Consider the following 20010-nt stretch of genomic DNA (forward strand, 5'->3'; position numbering starts at 1 on the left):
GAACTGTAAATAGAGTTAGATTTTGCAAAGAACACAATGTAGAAATTAGATACTTAGCACTTAGTATAATCACTCAGAGAATGTCAGTGCTAGCTAACAGTGTAACTTATTCTTGACTGTGTTTATGTTTTATTTTATCTGAAGTATGTTTCTCTTTTTTCAGAGAAGTCATCAGTTTGAAAAGGTCTATCTCACTTTTCTTTAAAAGTGGCTGGGCACAGTGGCTTAAATCTGTAATCCCAGTACTTTGGGAGGCTGAGGTGGGAGGAGTGCTTGAGCCCAGAAGTTCCAGACCAGCCTGGGTAACAAAGGGAGACACCATCTCTACAAAAAATAAAAAAAATTAGCTGGGTATAGTGACATGCACTTGTGGTTCTAGCTACTCTAGAGTCTGAGATGGGAGGATCACTTAAGCCCCAGGAGGTCGAGGCTGCAGTGAGCCATGATGCTACCACTGCACTCCAGCCTGGGTGACAGAGTGGGATCCTGTCTCAGAAAAAAAAAAGAAAAAAAAGAGACTCAATGGAGGAATAGCATTCCCAACACTAAATACGTAAATAGATAATTGATAGAAATTTTAGAAAAATTTGTTACAAAATGTTTGCTGTACAAAAGGTATGGAGTAGCATAATGAAAAGCCATACAGTCAGCTCTCAACTTGAGAAATAAGCGTTATCCATACAGTTGAAGCTTCATGTAGACCCCTCCCCTTACCCCACAGGTAAGCACTTTCCTAAATTTGTCATCCTGCCAATGCATTCCTATGTATCCCTTAACATCATACAGTATTGTTTTGCATGTTCACAAACTTCTAAACATGATTTTTACTATCATTTAAAAATTGTTAAAGAGCTGTTTTCATAGTACCTTCTTAAGTACTTCAGAAAAAAATTGCAAGATAAACTTTTGCACGTCATGATTTTATGGTCCGAGGAAAAGCAAAAACACTAAAACATAGTTTAGTAAAAGGAAAAGATACATATAGTGAAAAAAATTGGTAAATATATAGATATGTAACTCTAAACTGTTAGCATCTAATATATGTAAAGACTTAGTATAGTTAAGGTTGGTGGACAAAATACAATTCATGATTGGGGTGAAAATAGTGACTATGAGAGGCAGCAGCAGTGAATTACAGGAGTGAGATTAATTTAGATAGTTGGTCTTATAGGAGAGAGGGTTATACTATGAGGAACTGGCCTTAAATTGATCCAGCCAAAAAGATGAGAGAAGGGAACTGGGAGTAGTTAGCCAGCAGGGCAGTTAGCTAAGAGATATGTGGGCCAGCATTCTGTTGGGTCACCATTTGGATTAGGAAGAATGGCCAAGACTAAGCCCCTTACCTTGAAGAGCTTAATCTAATTGAGCAGGGGTGGTTATATTATGCATTTGAGAATTAGAGAACATCCTAAGACTCTGTCATATGATTATGACCTAAACATGCATTACAGATTCCAGGAATGGAGAATAAAAGAGTTTAATGTGAGTTGCAGCAGTTAGGGGAAGAAGGCCTCTGGGAGAAGTCTCCAGTTCAGCCTTGCGTGGCAGATAGTGGTGTGGAGGGAAAGGGAAAGGGGGTGGCTGGCGAGAGCACAGCATCGAGGACTGGAGCAGTGAGGAATAGTGAGAGGACTGGCCTGTGTGAATATTTTATTTCAAGACCATTTGACTGATAGAGTTTCCTGTGGTCTGAATTTTGCTGATTGCACACTTACAGAGTAGTTCAGCAGTTTTCTTTTCTTTTTTTTTTTTTTGAGATGGAGTCTCGCTCTGTCGCCCAGGCTGGAGTGCAGTGGCGCAATCTCGGCTCACTGCAAGCTCTGCCTCCCGGGTTCACGCCATTCTCCTGCCTCAGCCTCTCCGAGTAGCTGGGACTACAGGCGCCCACCACCACGCCCGGCTAATTTTTTGTATTTTTAGTAGAGACGGGGTTTCACCGTGGTTTCGATCTCCTGACCTCGTGATCCGCCCGCCTCGGCCTCCCAAAGTGCTGGGATTACAAGCGTGAGCCACCGCGCCCGGCAGTTCAGCAGTTTTCATCTGTCCTCAGTATTTCCTTCAAATTAGCAATTGGACCCAGTGGCTTGATGAGATTCAAGTTTAGTCTCTTTGGGAAGACTATAGGTGACTGGTTGTTCTTTTTTCATATCAGTAAAGATATGTGTAGGGGTCTGGGATTTCATTTTACCCTGCTTTAATAAGCCAATAATTAGCCTGTTACTGTTTCACATTATTAACTTCATGTAGCTGCTTCTTCTGTTATTTCAAGTAGTGCTAAAAAAAAAAAAGTAACAGCTTGCTTCCTGAGATAATAGGGCTCTGTTCCCCTCCCTTACTTTTATCTAGACCATCTCTTTTCTTCATTTCTGTCATCCCTATCTTACTCATTTTTAATTCTTTTTTGTGTGGGGGTCCTTTCCTAGGAAGGAGCTTGGGAAGGTTAGTTTCATGAGTTTATAGGGCTAGACTGCTCCAGCTCCTTGGGGTCTCACTATGGATCCCTTGCAGTGGACAGAACCCTCTCCCAGTGTCAGTTACTGTTGTCAAATCAGTCCCCGTTGCTTTTCATTTAATAGTTGTTGGTTATCCTGGGGTTCTTCAGTTCTCAGTTGTCAGATGCCCTTTTGCTTCCCTCCACTCTGTTCTGGACAGCTGGATAGCACTTACGTCTTGTGGCTGTTGATGTTTTTTCCCCCACCTACTTGTCTATGGGGATTTATGAGGATACTTCATATTCTATTTCGTTTTAAATGTTATTCATGGACTTTCTGTGTTGTTATCTAGTTGCTCTGTCTGGTGTTTGTTTTTATAATGGGTCTTGCTCTGTCATCTCAGGCTAGAGTACAGTGTCATGATCATGGCTCACTGCAGCCTCAACCTCAGCCTCCTGAGTAGCTGGGACTACAGGCATGCACCACCATGCCTAATTTTTTTGTTTTTTTTTTAGAGATGGGGTCTCGCTATGTTGCCCAGGCTTGTCTTGATCTCCTAGGCTCCAGCAATCCTCCTGCCTAAGCCTCCCAAGGTGCTGGGATTACAGGCGTGAGCCACCACGCCTGGCCCTTTGTCTGTTTTTTTTTTTTTTTTTTTTTTTTTTTTGAGATGGAGTTTCACTCTTGTTGCCCAGGCTGGAGTGCAATGGCACAATTTCAGCTCAGTGCAACCTCCGCCTCCCAGGTTCAAGCGATTCTCCTGCCTCAGCCTCCGGAGGAGCTGGGATTACAGGCATGCGCCACCACGCCCGGCTAATTTAGTATTTTTAGTAGAGACAGGGTTTCTCCATGTTGGTCAGGCTGGGCTCGAACTCCCGACCTCAGGTGATCTGCCCACCTTGGCCTCCCAAAGTGCTGGGATTACAGGTGTGAGCCACTGCGCCTAGCTCCCTCTGTCTGTTTTTATGCGAGGATTCAGAAATATTGAAAGACAACATTGCCATTGCTACAGCTATTGCCCCAGAATCCTCATCGTAGGTTCTTTAGTAGGATGATGACACAATCATAAGTAGAATCATAGGTCTCACCTAATATCTTATATGGTGTAGAGATGATGTGGTCTGAGTGCATTTGTTCTGGCTGGTCTGAGTGTGGTGTTGTTTACAACTAATTGATCACAACCCCAGTTACAGATTTCTGTGTTCCTTCACTCCCACTGCTTCACTTGATTAGCCTTAACAAATGTTCTTTAATTTTTTCTTTAGATTCAGAAGTGTTTTGGCTGTAATACCCAATTAGCAGATTCCCGTGGAAATAATAGCTTCTTATCGTTACTCTTTTCAGGTTCACTAAGAATCTTTCCCCAGACAAAATCAACCTGAGTACCCTGAAAGGGGAGGGTCAGCTGACCAACCTGGAGCTGGATGAAGAGGTTCTACAGAATGTACTGGAGCTGCCCACCTGGTTAGCCATCAATCGGGTCTACTGCAACAGGGCCTCCATCCGGGTGAGAATGAGGGTCAGAATGCTGCTGTTCTCTTCGGCCAGCAGGCCTGCTTTCTGGAGGGTGAGCTACCACAGCCCTGAGACTTTGCTTTCCTCTTTCAGATCCAGTGGACAAAGTTGAAGACGCACCCAATTTGCTTGGTAATGACCTTTCTTGATTACAAGTAATCAAATGGGGATGGCCAGGGTAGGCTTTTAGAAGATGAGGGAGAAAATGATAGGCTAACCCTTTTAGGAATGGTGGGTGTCTCCTTATGTCCCTGTGAGCTTCTCTCTGAGACAGTGTGACTGTCGTCTGGGCTTATTCTGGAACTGCTGTGTGGTATAGGATTAGCACTGGGACACAAGACCCAGGACTTCTCAGTTGTTTTCTTGGTTTTAGTGTAACAATTATGGCTGCCTAGGCTCTACCCTTAGACTTTCCTATTTTCCCTTGAAATTTTTTTTTTTTTTTTTTTGAGATGGAGTTTTGCTCATCACCAAGGCTGGAGTGCCTTGGCTCACTGCAACCTCTGCCTCTGGGTTCAAGCAATTCTCCTGCCTCAGCCTCCTAAGTAGTTAGGATTACATGTACCACCATGCCCAGCTAATTTTTGTATTTTTAATAGAGACGAGGTTTTGCCATGTTGGCTAGGCTGGTCTCGAACTCCTAACCTCAGGTGATCCACCTGTCTCAGCCTTCGAAAGTGCTGGGGTTACGGGTGTGAGCCACCGCGCCTGGCACTCTTTGAAATCTTGACAGAGGAAAAATTAGAAGTTTGGTTTGGGCCGGGTGCGGTGGCTCACGCCTGTAATGCCAGCACTTTGGGAGGCAGAGGCGGGTAGATCACCTGAGGTCAAGAGTTCAAGACCAGCCTGACCAACATGGTGAAGCCCCATCTCTACTAAAAAATACAAAAAATTAGCCAGGCTTGGTGGCAGGCGCCTGTAATCCCAGCTACTCGGGAGGCTGGGGCGGGAGAACTGCTTGAACCCGGAGGCAGAGGTTGCAGTGAGCCAAGATCACCCTGCAGCTTGGGCAGTAAGAGTGAGACTCTTGTCTCGGTGAAAAAAAAAAAAAAAAAAGTTTAGTTTGGGTTGACTGTTGGACGATTATCAGTTGAGGGCCCTTCAGAAGCTGGTTGATGTGTGTCTTTATCCCAAAAACTGGAATCCCCAGGAAAAATAATATTTCTGCAACTTGGATTTGTGTTTTATCTTTTTGCTCTGAGCTCATCCTGTGCTTGTCATGAGGTTCTGCTGCTAATGGAAATGGAAGGGGGAAAATGAGGACTCTCCTTGCATTTTAGTTCATTCATTCAGTAAATATTTATTGTCTGCCCACGATGGGTATAGCACTTGACTAGGCTCTGGAGCACAGAGATGAATGACACAGTCTGTAGTGTCATTGTGCTGTGTGTGTATTTGTGTAAATGCTTAGTTCTCCTTCTATTTCAGTGTCTGGATAAGGTAGAGGTGGAGATGAAGACATGTGAGGATCCTCGGCCCCCCAATGGACAGTCTCCCATTGCCCTTGCTTCAGGACAGAGGTTAGTTGCTTTGAACCCTGTTATTTCCAACATATTAATTGCTCCAGATCCCCTTTTAGTTAAAAAATAAAAACTTTTTATTATGGAAATTTTCAAACTTACACTAAAGTAAAGAAAATGGTATAAGAACCCCCATATACCCAAGATCTAATTTCAACAATTATCAACACTTTGTCATTCTTCTTCCTCTGTTTTTTTTTTTTTCCTGAGATAGGGTCTTGCTCTGTCACCCAGGCTGGAGTGCAGTGGTGTGATCACAGCTCACTGTAGCCTCGACCTCTTGGGCTCAATCAGTCCTCATACCTCAGCCTCCCAAGTAGCTGGAACCACAGGCACACATCACCATGACTGGCTAGTTTTTTGCAGCGATGGTGTCTCACTATGTTGCCCATGCTGGTCTTGAACTCCCGGCCTTAAGCGATCCTCCCACCTCAGCCTCCCCAAAGCCCTGGGATTACGGACGTGAACCACCATGCCCAACGTTGTCATTCTTTTTTCTTTTTCCTGCCAGTTTGTGTATGTGTATGTATGTGCATGTGGACACTATAGTACTTGAAAGCAAATCTCAGAAACCATATGATTCCACTTGCAGATACTTTTTTTTTTTGAGATGGGGTCTCACCCTGTCACCCAGCCTGGAGTGCAGTGGTGTGATCTTGGCTCACTGCATCCTCTGCCTCCCAGGCTCAAGTGGTTCCCCACCTCAGTCTCTCAAGTAGCTGGGACCACAGGCATGCACCACCATACCTGGCCAATTTTTTGTAGTTTTGATAGAGACAGTTTCACCAAGTTGCCCAGGCTGGTTGTGAACCCACCTGCAAATACTTTCATATCATGTCTTTAACAGACAAGGACTGGAAAAAAAAATATTGCTATCACATTAAAAAGAATTAACAGGCCAAGCACGGTGGCTCACGCCTGTAATCCTAGCACTTTGGGAGGCTGAGGTGGACAGATTACCTGAGGTCAGGAGTTCGAGACCAGCCTGGCTAACATGGTGAAACCCCATTTCTACTAAAAATAAAAACTCCATTTCTACTAAAAATAAAAAAAATTAGCTGGGCGTGGTGGTGGGCACCTGTAATCCCAGCTACTCGGGAGGCTGAGGCAAGAGAATCGCTTGAACCCGGGAGGTGGAGGTTGCAGTTAGCCGAGATTGCGCCATTGCACTCCAGCTTGGGCAACAAGCGCGAAACTCCATCTCAAAAAAAAAAAAAAAACCAAGAATTCCTTAATATCATCTAATACCTATTTCATAATCAATTTTCCTGGATTATCTCTTAAATATATACATGTATATATATATATTTTTCTTTTTCTTTTTTTTGGTTTTGAGACAGGGTCTTGCTCTGTCACCCAGGCTGGAGTGCAGTGGCACGATCTTGGCTCACTGCAACCTCCATCTCCTGGGTTCAAGTGATTCTTGTGCCTCGGCCTCCTGAGTAGCTGGCATTACAGGTGCCCAACACCACACCTGGCTGATTTTTGTATTTTTAATAGAGATGGGGTTTTGCTGTGTTGGCCAGTCTGGTCTCGAACTCCTGGCCTCAGGTGATCCACCCGCCTCAGCCTCCTAAAGTGCTGGAATTACAGGCGTGAACCACTGTGACTGGCCTAAATATGTATTTTTTTACAAAACAATATGGATCAAAAGAAGTCCATACTTTATATTTGGGTGATAGGCCTTTTAAAGCTCTTATAATTATATCCCACCACACACACATTTTTTAATATACCATTTATTCTTTGTAGGAATTAGATAATCTTTTCTGAAGAATTTCCCTTGTTTTGTATTCTGGCTGATTGTATCATCAAGGTATCATTGAAAATGTTTCTCTGCTGGGCGCGGTGGCTCACGCTTGTAATCCCAGCACTTTGGGAGGCCGAGGCGGGCGGATCACGAGGTCAGGAGATCGAGACCACGGTGAAACCCCGTCTCTACTAAAAATACAAAAAAATTAGCCGGGCGTGGTGGGCGCCTGTAGTCCCAGCTACTCGGAGAGGCAGAGGCAGGAGAATGGCATGAACCCGGGAGGCGGAGCTTGCAGTGAGCCGAGATTGCGCCACTGCACTCCAGCCTGGGTGACAGAGCGAGACTCCGTCTCAAAAAAAAAAAAAAAAAAAAAAGAAAATATTTCTCATTTAACCTGGTAGGTTTAAAGGCTTGCCCTGATTTATTTTGTTTGCTTTTGTTTTCTTGGTAAGAATACTTCCAAGGGGGTGAAAGGTCTCTCTCTGGCCTCTTTTCTTTTTTCTTTTTTTCTTTTTTGAGATAGAGTTTCACTTTTGTCGCCCAGGCTGGAGCGCAATGGCATGGTCTCCGTTCGTTGCAACCTCCACCTCCCTGGTTCAAGTGATTCACCTGCCTCAGCCTCCCAGGTAGCTGGGATTACAGGCATGCACCACCAGGCCCAGCTAATTTTTTGTATTTAGTAGAGACAGGGTTTCACCATGTTAGTCAGGCTGGTCTCGAACTCCTGACCTCAGGTGATCCACCTGCCTCGGCCTCCCAAAGTGCGGAGATCACAGGCGCGAGCCACTGAGCCCAGTCTCTGGCCTCTTTTCTAAAGGCATTAATCCCATTAATGAGGACTTTTCCTTCATGAGCTGAACACCTTCCAGAGGCCTCATCTCTAAAACTGTCACATTGGGCTATTAGGTTTCAACATACGATGAATTTTGGGGAAACATAAGCAATCAGACCATAGCGCTGAGTAACATTTTAGTATATGGATATGCCACAATTGGTTTATCCATTCACTAGTTGATGGTCATTTTATTTCTATTTTTTGGCTATTATGAATAATGCTGCTATAAACATTTGTGTGCAAGTTTTTGTGTGGTCATGTGTGCTTTTCTTTCTCTTGGGTAAATACCTAGTTATGGTATTTAGGGGAGGATTTAACTTTTTCAGAAACTGTCAGACTTTTCCAGAGTGGCTTACCATTTTATATTCTTTGTACATTTTGCATTCTTTTTTTTTTTTTTGAGATGGAGTCTCACTCTGTTGCCCAGGCTAAAGTGCAATGGTGCATCTCAGCTCACTGCAACCTCCGCCTCTTGAATTCAAGCGGTTCTCCTGCCTCAGCCTCCTGAGTAGCTGGGATTACACACACCAACATACCTGGCTAATTTTTGTATTTTTAGTAGAGACGGGGTTTCACCATGTTGGCCAGGCTGGTCTTGAATTCCTGACCTCAAATGATCCACCCGGCTTAGCCTCCCAAAGTGCTGGGATTACAGGCGTGAGCCACCGCACCTGGCCTACATGCTTTTACATGTTACATGTTTTACATCCTACTTTTTTTTTTTTTTTTTTTTTTTTGAGACAAGGTTTTGCTTTGTCACCCAGGCTGGAGTGCAGTGGTGCAGTCACGGCTCACTGCAGCCTTGAACTCCTGGGCTCAAGCGATTCTCCCACATCAGACTCCCAAGTAGCTGGGGATGCAGGCATGTGCCACTGCACCCAATTAATTTTTAAATATTTTGCAGAGATGGGTCTCACCATGTTGCACAGGCTGGTCTTGAACTCCTGGACTCAAGTGATCTTTCCGCCTTGGCCTCTCAAAGTGTTAGGATTACAGACGTGAGCAACTGTGCCTGGCCTTACATCCTACATTTACTCTTTATATATGTTTTTTTGTATGTCATACCTTTACAGTCATTATTCTTCTTGATGTTCATATCTCCCCGTCTTTGGCGAGTTAGAGCATTTCCAAGTGAACTCCTGTGTCCTTTTGACAAGACCCCAGTAATCTTTCTGCTTTTAGATAGAATAAGATGTTTGAGGATTCTTTTATACAACTTTACCCTAGACCTGAACTCAGACATCTCTTCAAGGAGCCCTGATTCCCTTTAGTGAGAAACGCTATTTAGAGACTATTGTCTGCAAAACTGTATTCATTGAGTTTTCATTGCTTTAAGGCCTTTTCAGTGTCCAATGCTAGGAAAAAGGTATTTTTAAGAAAGAGAAAAATAGGCTGGGCTCAGTGGCTCACGCCTGTAATCCCAGCACTCTGGGAGGCCGAGGCCGGTGGATCACGAGGTCAGGAGATCGAGACCAGCTTGACCAACATGGTGAAACCCCGTCTCTACTAAAATACAAAAAATTAGCCAGCATGGTGGGGCATGCCTGTAGTCCCAGCTACTCTGGAGGCTGAGGCAGGGGAATCGCTTGAACCCAGGAGGCAGAGGTTGCAGTGAGCCGAGATCGTGCCACTGCACTCCAGCCTGGCAACAGAGTGAGACTCTGTCTCAAAAAAAAAAAAAGAAACAGAAAAATAAATCATGACAATATCCTGATATTTCTCTATTCAAATAAAAGAGGATTTTGAGTTAACTTTCTGGATTTAATAGTGGTTTTTAAATTCATACACTGAATCATGGCTCCTATCAACAGTAACATAGATGATTTACTTTTTCAAGTTTCAGAAAAACAAAACCATTATAACTATCAATAACACTACTACTGAATGCAGTATCAGGGTGTGTGTGTGTGTGTGCGTGTGGGTGTGTGTTTTAATCTTGTGAAATATCTCATTAGGGATGTATGGTCAAAATACTGTTTTTGTTTGTTCGTTTGTTTTGTTGTGTTTTGTTTGAGGTGAAGTTTTTCCGCTCTTGTTTTCCAGGCTGGAGTGTAGTGGCACCATCTCGGCTCACTGCAACCTCCGCCTCCTGGGTTCAAGCGATTCTCCTGCCTCAGCTTCCTAAGTAGCTGGGATTATGGGCGCCTGCCACCATGCCTGGCTAATTTTTGTATTTTTAGTAGGGACGGGGTTTCACTATGTTGCCCAGGCTGGTCTTGAACTCCTGACCTCAAGTGATCCACCCGTCTCGGCCTCTCAAAGTGCTGGGATTACAGGCATGAGCCACCGCGCTGGCCAAAATGCTGTTTTGAAGTCACTTGAAATCATTCTTTATATGGTTGAATAGCAATTTGACATACAGAAAGGTTCCTTTATTTGTTTAACTTTTAGATGGTTTTTAAATTTGTTTTTAGTTATGTAAAATTATGTAGCTCTGAAGTTACAACTGTGAAACAAGGCACATTATATGTACTGTATATATATTTGTATTGTCCCACCTTTTTTCTATACAACATGTAGCATATCATAAATACTTCTACATTGTTCTTTTCATTTAAAAATATATCCTGGAAGGCCAGGCATATTATGTGGCTCACGCCTGTGATCCCAGCAGTTTGGGAGGCCGACGTGGGCGGATCACGAGGTCAGGAGTCCGAGACCAGTCTGATCAACATGGTGAAACCCCGTCTCTACTAAAAATACAAAAATTAGCCGAGCATGGTGGCACGCGCCTGTAATCCCAGCTACTCAGGAGGCTGAGGCAGCAGAATTGCTTGAACCCGGGAGGTGGAGGTTGCAGTGAGCCGAGATCACGCCACTGCACTCCAGCCTGGGTGACAGAGCAAGACTCCGTCTCAAAAAAAATATATATATATATGTGTGTACATATATCTATATATAGATATATCCTGGAGATCACTCCATAGAAGTGTGAAGAGATGTTCTTTATTCCTTTTTGTACCTGTAGAATATGCTTATCTTTTGGAGGCAACATAGTTTATTTAGCCAGTTCTCTATTGGTGGATACTTGGATTATTTCCAGGTTTTTTGCTGTTAAACATGTTTCAGCAATAAATGGCCTTGTTCATAAGTCACTTCGTATTTTGCCAGCATAATTTTTTTTTCTTATTCTTTCTTTTCTTACAAGAAAACCAAAGAAGCTGGCTGGGTGCAGTGGCTCATGCCTGTAATCCCAGCACTTTAAGAGGCCTAGATGGGTGGATCGCCCGAGGTCAGGAGCTTGAAACCAGCATGGCCAACATGGAGAAACCCCATCTTTACTAAAAATACTAAATTAGCCAGGCATGGTGGCACATGCCTGTAGTACCAGCTCCTTGGGAGACTGAGGCAGGAGAATTGCTTGAACCTGTGAGGCAGAGCTTGCAGTGAGCTGAAATTGCACCATTGCTCTCCAGCCTGGGCAACAAGAGTGAAACTCCGTCTCAAAAAAAAAAAAAAAAAAAAAACGAAAACCAAAGAAGCCAAGCCAGCATAATTTAGAAAACACTTTATTGAAATATAATTCACATACCATAACATTCATCCATGTGAAGTATATACAATTCAGTGGTTTTTACTGTATTCACTGGGATGTACAACCATGACCACAATCAATTTTAGAACATTTTCATCACCCAAGAGAAACCCCATACATATTAGCAGTCACTCCTCATTTTTTCCTGCCTTAGCCCTAGGCAACCACTCATCTACTGTCTATGTCTATTCTGAACATTTATATAAATGAAATCATATACTGTGTGGTCTTTTGTGGTTGACCTCTCTCACTTAGCATAATGTTTTCAAGGTTTAGGCATGTTCAGGCATAACCTTAAAAAGGAATAAAGTACTGTTATATACTACAACATGGCTATTTTAGGTAAATGTATAGTCATTTGTGTCTGGCTACTTTAGCTTAACATTATGTTTGTGAGAGACATCCGTTTTGTTACATGTATTTGTAGTTGATTCTTCCTCATTACTGTATACCATTCCATTACCTGAATATGCCATAATCCATTCTGTTGTAGATGCTTCTAGTTTCTGGTTCTTTTTTTTTTTTTTTTTTTTTTTTTGAGATAGAGCCTTGCTCTGTTGCCCAGATTGGAGTGCAGTGGTGCGATCTCAGCTCACTGCAACCTCTGCCTCCCAGGTTCAAGCGAATCTCACACCTCAGCCTTTGGAGTAGTTGGGAGTACAGGTGCGTGCCACTGCCACCATACCCAGCTACTTTTTCTTTTTTTCGAGACAGAGTCTCACTATGTCACCCAAGCTGGAGTGCAGTGGTGCGATCTCGGCTCATTGCACCCTCCACCTCCCAGGTTCAAGCGATTCTTCTGCCTCAGCCTCCCAAGTGCTGGAACTATAGGCGTCTGCCACCACGCCTTGCTAATTTTGTGTGTGTGTGTGTGTGTGTGTGTGTGTGTGTGTGTGTGTGTGTGTGTGTGTTTTTAGTAGAGACTGGGTTTCACTGTGTTGGCCAGACTGGTCTTGAACTCTTGACCTCGTGATTTGCCTGACTCAGCCTCCCAAAGTGATAGGATTACAGGCATGAGCTACCGCACCTGGCCTCCCCTGGCTAATTTTTGTATTTTTAGCAAGACAGGGTTTTGCCATGTTAGCCAGGCTGGTCTCATCCTGGTCTCAGGTGATCCACTCGCCTCAGCCTCCCAAAATGCTGGGATTACAGGCTTGTAGAACTCTTCTCTATGATGACTTTGGTGGTCAATCATGACTCCATGTATTTGCCAAAACCCACAGAGCCGGCCAGGCACGGTGGCTCATGCCTGTAATCCCAGCACTTTGGGAGGCCGAGGCGGGCAGATCACGAGGTCAGGAGTTTGAGACCAGCCTGGCCAACATGGTGAAACCCCATCTCTACTTAAAAAAAATACAAAAATTAGCTGGGCGTGGTGGCGCGTGCCTGTAATCCCAGCTATTCCAGAGGCTGAGGCAGGAGAATTGCTTGAACCTGGGAGACAGATGTTGTAGTGAGCCGAGATCACACCACTGCACCCCAGCCTAGGTGACAGAGCAAGACTGTGTCTCGGGGGAAAAAAAAAACAAAACCCACAAAGCCATTCACCACAAAGAATGCATTTTCCTGCATATAAGCTAAAAATATGTAGTAAAAGAGAATAGTGCTGCTGTGAACCTTCTTGTGTATATATCTTGTGAACATATGTACACATTTCTATTTTATATACCTAGCAGTAAAATTGCTGGGTTATGGGTTCTCTTTTTGTAAATATTGCTAGATAGTTATTCATAGTGATTGTACCAGTTTTCCCTCTAGCATTGCTCCATATCTGGTATTGTCTATCTTTTCATTTTAATCATCCTGGTGGGTGTGTAGTTGTATCACATTATGGTTTAATTTATATTTTTCTGATGATTGGTTTATTGGAATTTTGGATATTGTCTTTCATAAAGCACTTGTGTAAGTGTTTTGCTTATTTATCTTTGAGTTGTCTTTTTCTTATTAATTTGTAGAAGTTCTTTATATATTCTGAAAACAAGTACTTGGTTAGATACATGTACTGCAGATATCTTCTACTCTGTACAGAATACTAAGATACTGATCACTCTTAAAATTTTTTTTTTTTTTTTTTTTGAGACGGAGTTTCTCTTTTGTCACTCAGGCTAGAGTGCAGTGGTACGATCTCAGCTCACTGCAACCTCCACCTCCTGGGTTCAAGTGATTCTCCTGCCTCAGCCTCCCGAGTAGCTGGGATTACAGGCGCCTGCCACCATGCCCAGCTAATTTTTGTATTTTTAGTAGAGATGGGGTTTCACCATGTTGGCCAGGCTGGTCTCGAACTCCTGACCTCAGGTGATCCACCCGCCTCGGCCTCCCAAAGTGCTGGGATTATAGGCACGAACCACTGCACTCGGCCCACTCTTAATTTTTTTTATTATTGAACAGAAATTATTAATTCTGATGTAGTCCAGTATATCTTTTTTTTTTCCACTTTATGGTTAGCAGTTTTTGTATCGTGTTTAAGTTCTTTTTCTATCCTAAGGCAGGAAGAGAGTCTCCTATATTTTCTTCTAAAAGCTTTATTGTTTGGCTTTTAACATTTAAATCTCTAGTCCATCTTGGAACTGATTTTTTTTGTTGTTGTCTGATGAAGGTAGGCATCAATATTAATTTTTCTCTGTATGGATATCTGCAAACTGACCATGCACCATTTATTGAAAAAACTATTTTTCCCCCTGCACTGTCACCTTTGTCATAAATCTAGTGACTCTCAGCATGGTTTTGATTTATGAGTGAGGTTGAGGATCATTTTTTCTTTTCTTTTGAGACGGAGCCTCGACCTGTCACCAGGCTGGAGTGCAGTGGCATGATCTCGGCTCACTGCAACCTCTGCCTCCCGGGTTCAAGCAATTCTCCTGCCTCAGACTACCGAGTACCTGGGACTACAGGTGTGCACCACCACGCCTAGCTAATTTTTGTATTTTTAGTAGAGATGGGGTTTCACCATGTTGGCCAGGATGGTCTCGATCTCTTGACCTCGTGATCCACCCACCTCCATCTCCCAAAGTGCTGGGATTACAGGCGTGAGCCACTGCACCCGGCCTTTTTTCTTTTTGTTTTTGTTTTTTGAGACAGGGTCTCACTCTGTCACTCAGGTTGGAGTGCAGTGTCACGATCACAGCTTATTGCAGCCTAGACCTCCTCAGGCTCAGGTGATCCTCCTGCCTCAGCCTCCCAAGTTGCTGGAACCAAAGCCATGCACCACTGTATCTGGCTAATTTTTTCTATTTTTTGTAGTGACCAGGTCTCACTATGTTGCTGGGCTGAGCTCAAACTCCTAGGCTCAAGTAATGTGCCTACTTTAGCCTCCCAAAGTGTTAGGATTATAGGCGTGAGCCACTGTGCCAAGCGTTTTTTCTTTTCTTCTTTTTCCTTTTTTTTTTTTTTTTTCTGAGACAAGATCTCACTCTGTCACCCTGGCTTGAGTACAGTGGCGCAATCTTGGCTCACTGCAGCCTCAATCTCCTGGGCTCAAGCGATCCTCCTATCTCAGCCTCTCAAGTAGCTGGGACTACAGGCATGCACCACCACGACCTGGCTAATTTTTAAATTTGTTTGTACGGAGTTTTTGTAGAGAGGGCATCTCCCTTTGTTGCCCAGGCTGATCTCAAACTCCTGGGCTCAAGTGATCCTCCACCTTGGCCTCCTAAAGTGCTGGTATTACAGGTGTGAGTCACTGTGCCCAACCTCTTTATGTTTAATATCTATTTGCATTTATTTCTTCTGTGACCTGTCCATACTTGGTCCCACTTTTATCAGGCTCTTGCTGTTTTTTCTCTGGTTTTTGAAATTCTTTATACATTAGGAATATTAGTTCTTGGTGACATAAATTCCAAATATATATTTTTTTTCAGTTTGAATTTTCAGACCTCCTTTTATCTCTTGTAATGAGCAGTGATTTCACCTACATGTCAAGAATTGCTGTTTTCTTCACATCTAGAGGGACTTTGTGTCCTTCATTCCTCTCCTTTTGCCATTTCTGTCCTCTCACTGTGGAAGTATAGCTAATTCTTTGGGAAGCACAGTTGATCCTTGCCTAGCACAAGTTTGAGCTGCATGGGTCCATGCATATGCGGATTTTTTTCAACCAAATGCAGATCAAAATATTGCAGGGTGCCACCCACACGGATAGTCGACTTTTCATATATGCAGGTCCCTCAGGGTTGACTGTGGGATTTGAGCAGATTTTGGTATACGAGATGGTACTGGGGGGTCCTGGAACCAGTACTTTCACATACCAAGGGATGACTGTATTTGACGGAGTCAAGGTGGGATTGATTTTGAACCTCTTATTCACCTGGCTGTACTACTTTTCTTTCCACTACCTTTGCAGAGTATGCTCCATGATTTTTTTTTTTTTTTTTTTTTTTTTTTTTTTTTTTTTGAGACCAGGTCTTGCTGTTGTGTCTTTGAAGATTTTATAGAAACCCTATGTCTCTTTTCTGTAGTTATACTTCCCCTCACAGACAGTGTCTAAATATTTAGATAGTTTGTGGTCTATAAAAAGATTTATCAATTTATTCTTTCTAACAGGAGGGAGATTGTTTCAAGGTCAACTCTTCCTCTTTTATTCCATTCTTTAAAAACAATTTCTCGTTAAAGAAAGTGCTGTCCAGGCGTGGTGGCTGACGCCTGTAATCCCAGCACTTTGGGAGGCTGAGGCAGGCAGATCACCAGGCCAAGAGATTGAGACCATCCTGGCCAACATGGTGAAACCCCGTCTCTACTAAAAATACAAAAATTAGCTGGGTGTGGTGGCGCATGGCTCCCAGCTACTCGGGAGGCTGAGGCAGGAGAATACCTTGAACCCAGGAGGTAGAGATTGCAGGTGGCCGAGATCGCGCCACTGTACTCTAGCCTGGTGACAGAGTGAGACTCCATCTCAAAAAAAAAAAAAGTACTGCAGCCAAGCACAGTGGCTCATACCTGTGATCCCAGCTATTTCAGAGGCTGAGATGAGAGGATCACGTGAGGCCAGGCGTTCAAGGCTGCAGTGAGCTGTGATCATGCCACTGTACTCTAGCTTGGGTAACAGAGCAAGACCCTGTCTCAAAAAAAAAAAAAAAAGACTACTGTATTACCATTATAAAATAATTTAAACATCTAGTATAAAGACTGCGCAGAAAGTCTCCCATGATTCTGATTGTTGGTCTACCTCATTTGTTGTAGTGAATATGGCTTTGCTGAAAAGGTGGTGGAAGGGATGTTCATCATCGTCAATTCTATCACCATCAAGATTCACTCCAAGGCCTTCCACGCTGCTTTTGAATTGTGGCAGCTCCAGGGCTATAGTGTCAACCCCAACTGGCAGCAGAGTGACCTTCGCCTTACCCGCATCACTGACCCCCGCCGAGGAGAGGTGACAGCCCCATCATTGTGAAGGGAAAGAATGGGGGAAGATTCAAAGTCGGGCTAATTCTTAAAGGATATTATTCCCATTTTGTGGATTTCCTCAAATGTTCCCCATTCCTGGGAACCCAGAGGCCTTTCTGTCCAGTGTTACTGCTACATCCTTTCCTCAGTTATGGATCCTGATTCACTGCTTTTTCTTGGCGGGATCCCAACTGAGAGTGCTGGGAGTCTCTGCCTTGCCAGTCTTTTTTCCTTGGACTCCTTGCTTCTTGGTTAATTTCATTCACAGGATTAAGGGATTTTACTTTCTCTCCTTCCAGGTTTTAACATTTAAGGAAATAACTTGGCAAACACTCCGAATTGAGGCAGATGCTACAGACAATGGTGATCAGGACCCAGTCACCACTCCATTGAGGCTTATTACAAACCAAGGCAGGATCCAAATAGCCCTCAAAAGAAGAGTAAGTGTGTTCTCTGGCCTCATGAAAACTTCCATCTCTTATTCTATGAGACAGCCTGGATTTGGTATTCCCTCATTGTTTGGAATGTTATTGGCCCTGGAATGACAGTTGAAGGGGGAAGGCCTATAATTCAGTGTTGCCCAACATCCTCTGGTAATAGAATGTTTCCACCTTCCTATTTTCTTAGTTTTGGAAACTGCAATTTTTACCCATATGTAGGGACACTGACATAGGCACCTGGCAGTTGACTATTGCTGCTTTTTTTTAATTAATTAAGGAAACTTTAGTAGTTTTGTAAGAAATTGTCTCTCCAAGCTGCTTGATACTTTCACATATTGGAGATTGAAAAGCCGCTTCTGAAACTGATTGGGCAACAGTCACTTTGAAAGTTGGAATGGGCCGGGCGCGGTGGCTCACGCTTGTAATCCCAGCACTTTGGGAGGCCGAGGCGGGCGGATCACGAGGTCAGCAGATCGAGACCACAGTGAAACCCCATCTCTACTAAAAATACAAAAAATTAGCCGGGCGTGGTGGCGGGCGCCTGTAGTCCCAGCTACCCGGAGAGGCTGAGGCAGGAGAATGGTGTGAACCCCGGAGGCGGAGCTTGCAGTGAGCCAAGATTGTACCACTGCACTCCAGCCTGGGCGACAGAGCGAGACTCCGTCTCAAAAAAAAAAAAAAGAAAGTTGGAATGATACCAGGTGATAAACCTCATGTTGTCTGTGGCTTCCTCAGACCAAAGATTGCAATGTGATATCGTCCAAGCTGATGTTCCTGTTGGATGACCTGCTCTGGGTGCTAACTGACTCACAGCTCAAGGCTATGATGAAGTATGCAGAGTCACTGAGTGAAGCCATGGAGAAGTCAGCCCAGCAAAGAAAGAGCCTGGCCCCTGAACCTGTACAGGTTAGAGATAAAACAGACACCCTTGGTGGGGCTAGGTTCTCAGTAGGCCAGACCTAACTCATACTAATGTAGGTGGAATCTAGACTTTATTTGGGAAGTTTGTTTTACTTCTGGGTATTTATAGGCTTTGCCTGCACCTCTGATTTTTTATTTATTCTGTTCATTGGGTACCTCCAGTGTATTAAGTATACAGTGCTGGCCACTGGAGAAGAAAAATGGAATACACCTCTTGTTCCTGTCCTTGGGGCTCTCACTGTCTTGAAAGCTGGACCATAAATGAGTTATTACAGTACGGTGTGATACATGCTGTAATAGAATAAACGATATGCCATGAGAGCACAAAGAAGAGGCATCTCGCTACACAGGCTGAAAGAGAGCATTTAGGGAGGACGTCCTAGAGGAAATGTTTTAGCATCAGTCCACTAAGACCTGGTGGGCAAGAGCTGGGAGGGCAATTCAGAACTATGAACTATATTCCAACAGTTATTAGACTAATTATAAGTAGGCTTTTGGAGTTTAGGTTATATAATTGAAACAGACCTAAGTGAGCTACTAGGCCAACAGTTATGAGAGGGAAGGAACATCTTGCTAAACTGTGGTTTTCTTCAGGCTGGACGAAAGCTTAAAGAAAGCCTACAAAGGATCTTTTCAGGGTCTGGACTTCCTGTTTCTCTCTCTGTCACATGTAGATCACTCCACCAGCTCCCAGTGCCCAGCAGTCCTGGGCCCAGGCATTTGGTGGCAGCCAGGGCAACAGCAACAGCAGCAGCAGCCGCCTCAGCCAGTACTTTGAGAAATTTGATGTGAAAGAGTCCTCCTACCATCTGCTCATCTCCCGCCTGGACCTGCACATTTGTGATGATAGCCAGTCCCGAGAGCCAGGTACCCCATGAGGCCTGAGCCTGGGCTGGGTGGTCCACGTCACTGTCTAGCGCTGGGCAGAGCCTGGGGATGAAGGCTGTTTTCAAAAGACATTGTGGAGTACTTTGGTTGGCTTCCCTTAATCACAGGCATTCCTTGGGCCTCAGCCCTCCTGTGGTAGCCCTGTTTGTTTGAGGCAGTGCTGTTCACCCTTTAGGGTACAGTAGAACCACATGTCATACTTAATAAAATACAGATGTTGGGCCTCTCCCCAAATACTTCTAAATTATTAGAGTCTTCAGTGGTAGAGTTCAAGCAGTGTAAACTTTTTTTTCCCCTCACCAAAGTTCCTTAGGCAATCCTGATGCTTATCAGAGGTTGAAAACGACTAGGGTGAGATTTTAGGAAAGTAAATTCAACTATAGGAAACCTCAGAATTTTTAGATTTGGGGTCAGTTTAAATATTTATTGTGTGTAAATGTTCTCTTCCCAAGCAAGGTTATGTTGTAATCTCGACATACTTAGGACAACTGGCATTATATATGTGTTTATTCAGAATGAAAAAAATGGACTCATTGCTTTCCTTTATGAGCCCTGGGGAAACTACTTAACCTTTGCTTAACCTGTTTGAGTTTCCACATTCGTGAAATTGAGTTAAATGATGTCTCACTCATTTACCTCAAAAGTTGTTGTCAGGCTCAAATGAGCCAATAGGCTGAATTTGGAGGACCTTGATTATAGGCTAATATTAAGTTGTATTACCCCGCTGCTTGTTTCTTCAAAACTATCTTTATGTTTCCTTTAAACTCTCCTTTGCCATCAGCTCTTGGTTTTTGA

The 20010-nt window shown here is 43.7% G+C and overlaps 1 protein-coding gene across 1 annotated transcript in view; it reads left to right on the forward strand.

Moving 5' to 3' along the window:
- The window catches only part of UHRF1BP1 (UHRF1 binding protein 1), an 85720-nt gene that overhangs the window by 24750 nt on the left and 40960 nt on the right, over positions 1–20010 (forward strand). The window contains exons 2-8 of the mRNA XM_003278823.4: positions 3777–3939; positions 4041–4079; positions 5376–5467; positions 16763–16952; positions 17266–17406; positions 18142–18312; positions 19002–19194. Coding sequence (XP_003278871.2) covers positions 3777–3939; positions 4041–4079; positions 5376–5467; positions 16763–16952; positions 17266–17406; positions 18142–18312; positions 19002–19194 — 989 coding nt within the window. The remainder of the gene's footprint in view (positions 1–3776; positions 3940–4040; positions 4080–5375; positions 5468–16762; positions 16953–17265; positions 17407–18141; positions 18313–19001; positions 19195–20010) is intronic.

This window comes from Nomascus leucogenys, chromosome 22a, assembly GCF_006542625.1.
Source record: "Nomascus leucogenys isolate Asia chromosome 22a, Asia_NLE_v1, whole genome shotgun sequence".
Lineage (NCBI taxonomy): Eukaryota > Metazoa > Chordata > Mammalia > Primates > Hylobatidae > Nomascus > Nomascus leucogenys.